The following is a 3,541-nucleotide window of genomic DNA, read 5'->3' on the forward strand; positions in this document are numbered from 1 at the left end:
CAAAGGAAAAGAGAAAAAATTGATCTCTTTATTTTTATTTTTATTTTTTTTAAATTTGAGTAGGAGAGAGAAACCGGAAGTCGTGGATTCCACTTAAGTATGTTGTCATTCGGCCTGTAAGTTCGGCCCACTCATTCGGCTAGAATAGCATTCCTTTTTTTTTCTTCAATTTTGTTCTATAAAAACAAGGGTTATAACGTTAGCAAAACCTCCATAAAACCCCCGCCTCCATCTCTTCTTCTGCCCAAATCCCACGCTCAAACCCTAACCCTAATGGCTTTCTCCGGCCGATTGCGAGAGCTGATGAAGAAGTACGGCAAGGTTGCGATCGGCGTCCACTTCTCCGTCTCCGCCGCATCAATCACTGGCCTCTACGTCGCCATCCGCAACAACGTCGACGTCGAAGCCGTCTTCCAAAAGGTCGGCCTTTCTTCTCCTTCTCCTCCGCCGTCCTTGGACTCTGATCCGACCTCGACCTCCGATGATCGCCCGAGGAACCGCACCGCCGAGCTGGCTGCTTCGAGCGGCGGAGCTCTCGCCGTCGCCATCCTCTTGAACAAGGCTCTCTTGCCGGTACGCGTTCCCATCACCATTGCCCTTACTCCTCCCATTTCTAGATTTCTCCGCAAGAGGAACCTCCTGAAGAATCACTAACAATGGTTGATTGGTTATTTACTCTGAATGCTCTCATTTATTCAATGCTAAAAGTTTACTGTTTTGGGTGATGCTGTTCTTGTAATCATGTTTACAAACATTATAAGTAGGAATGAAATTTGCGGTCTGTTTGTTTTGGATGAATTTGATTCTTATTTCGCAGCATTTTTTACTGCTTGAAATTTGGCCTGCTTGAACTTTGACTGGAATGTTTAATTTTGTTTTATTGTTCTTTTCCTTTTCTTTTGAAATGTATATTAATTGCAGTTCTTGGAGGAGCTAAGAATTTGTTGGGTAAAAGATAAGAATGATGAGTGGTCCTTGGTTAGACAGCCATTTCCTTCATAAATTTATGGTCGTGGAGACAGATTTGATGAAAAAAAAAAAAGCACTGTTGGTCCATAAATTAGGTTTCATTGATTGTTTTGGTTACTCAGCTGAAAAATTGTTCGTTTTGGTCTCTTAATTGCATGCATTCATTTTAGTCCTGATGTTGATGCACACGTGCCACGATGGATGCCAACCTGGATGGTTGTTCACGCGTGCATCCTTGTTGTGATGTCAGCATAAACGGACACAGTGATGGATGGAGGGACTAAAATGAACAAATTCTTTAGTTGAAGGATGGGAGGAGACAATGCCCCTGAGTTTAGGGACTAACAGTGATTTTGGATGTTTTCTTTCCAAGAATAATAAGTGCTAGATTTAGTGTTGTAAGGTTGAACACCTTCCTTGTTAATTCTTGATTTTATCTTGTTTTACCTGCATCACAGGTTTTCACTTGCTTTCAATGAAATGTGAGCTTGGATCCACTTAAGATTAATTAGTGAAAATAGGAAGTGAATTTGAGAAGTATGGTAAATTTTCAATGGTCTGTTGTTTTCTTCTTTTCTTGACTTTCATTCATCTGTCATCAACCAAATTCTTGAACCTTTAGTTAGGCAATGTTTTGCAAGAAGGTTTCAACCGTCATATGATAGGTGAGCTCCTAATAGCAAGTGATTGTGAACTGTAACCAGAACATGTCCACAGTGTAAATAATAGGAGGACAAATTAACTAAGTTGAGATGTAATATTAAACAAAAGCTTTTATTGCTCGTGAACATAAATGTTGTGTTTACACTTTTGAATCTTTAGATGTATGTAATCTTTGCATGTGTGTTCCTTCTCAAGTTCAAACTTTGTGTATTCTGTGCTGTACTTGGCTTCGAGACATAAACTCTAACCCTGCAAAACAGAAGTTCTCTTAAAATCATTTTGCTACCTCCCTCCATATGAGTGTTATCTTTATTCAAGAATCCTTTACGTTTATGCTATATTTGTTGGCATCCTTATTTTAATTGTAGGTTTCTGTTTCAAGAAGTTCATGTAGCTTTACTTTTCATTACGTGATCAGCACAAAATCCTCATCATCAACTAGCCTCTTGAATCATGATCAATGGTATATGTTGATGTATGTTGTTTCCTTCTTTTCTTGCTTGTCATTCATCTTTTATCAACAAATGTCTTGAATGGTTTTTTATGCAAATGTTTTTGCAAGAAGATATCAGGATTTATATAATAAAGTGACTCTTAACTAGAACATGTTTGTATTGTAATTAAGAGAATGACCAATCAATTTTACTGTGATGTAATATGACGCAAAACCTATTAATGCTCGTAGGCATAATTGCTTTATTTACACTTTTGAACCTTTATATGTACATAATCTTTGCATGCCCGTTTCTTTTAATCAAATTCAAACTTCCAGTCTTTGCCACCATACTTGGCTTTGCTATATTAACTCTAAACCTCGCAAACAGAAGTTCTCCTTAGATCATTTTGCTACCTCTATATGGGCCTTATTTTTATCAGGCTTTGATCTTTACTCAAGAAATCATTTATTATATCCATGTAGGCTATATTTATTAGTATTCTTAGCTTGGTTGAAGTTTCCAATTCAAGGATTTCATGTGGCTCCTCTTTTCATTTTATGGACACCTCAATCTCTTGGCATGGCTATGTTTATGCATATGTACTAACCTCATTGCTGCACATCTTTTGAATCATACAAAATAGTTTCCAGTAAAATTCATTTTTTTTCCAGTAAGGTGGTTATAATGCAGAAAATCTTCCTGTAATGTGGTTTCCACCGACTAAGACATGTCTGTGGGAAATTGTTTATTACTCCCGTAAATGCTCAAGGATACCACAAATCAAAGAAAATTATAGTTCTTTGGTTCAAGCTATTTTTGTTTGTAAAATAATTAGAGAACCAGATGTTGTTGCATCACCTGTTAAAAATTTTATGAATTAATATTTATTTTTCCAGTTCATAGTTATATACTCTTAGAAAATGTGCCTCATTTGAGGGTATAACTGCTTACTAACAGCAACTGAGTGTTTATGCACAAGCCTGCATTGCAATGGATTTTTTGTTTCAAAAAAGTCAGGTGCAGCAAACTTTAGAAAACAAGCAAACAGAGAAATTACATGTATGCAGGTGAATGAACATTTTATTGTTATTACGTCTTTGAAGTTCAGATCCTTTGTGATGCTATTTCATTGTTCTTGTGCATATGTTACCTATATGAAAACTTCTTTACATCGGGAGGAATCATCATTTACTAGGACGGGGTTGGATGGTTTTGCAGCTATGTTTGGTCTCTTCTTCAATCCCATGCTTTATGTTCATGCAATTTTTATTAGGTTTTGAATTTCAGAACCTTTGTGATGCTATTTCATTGGTCTTGTGCATGTTACTTAGGACCTTGTGTGTATGTTATCTATTTGAGACTCATCTTTTTTTGTTGGCATGATCAATGCAGTGATTTATAAAATTAAAGGAGGAAAGTAACAAAAATTGTTGGTTTACTTGATGCTTATATAGTTTAATAAGTGCAGACAA

At 36.5% G+C, this 3,541-nt stretch overlaps 1 protein-coding gene across 1 annotated transcript; it reads left to right on the forward strand.

Moving 5' to 3' along the window:
- The first annotated feature begins 201 nt into the window (after positions 1-201).
- Positions 202-798, forward strand: LOC120275965 (uncharacterized protein C106.07c). Its single transcript, XM_039282704.1, has one exon. It carries the CDS (start codon positions 274-276, stop codon positions 652-654), a length of 381 nt encoding a protein of 126 aa, XP_039138638.1. The 5' UTR covers positions 202-273; the 3' UTR covers positions 655-798.
- Positions 799-3,541: the final 2,743 nt, after the last annotated feature.

Source organism: Dioscorea cayenensis, chromosome 14, assembly GCF_009730915.1.
Source record: "Dioscorea cayenensis subsp. rotundata cultivar TDr96_F1 chromosome 14, TDr96_F1_v2_PseudoChromosome.rev07_lg8_w22 25.fasta, whole genome shotgun sequence".
Taxonomy (NCBI): Eukaryota; Viridiplantae; Streptophyta; class Magnoliopsida; order Dioscoreales; family Dioscoreaceae; genus Dioscorea; species Dioscorea cayenensis.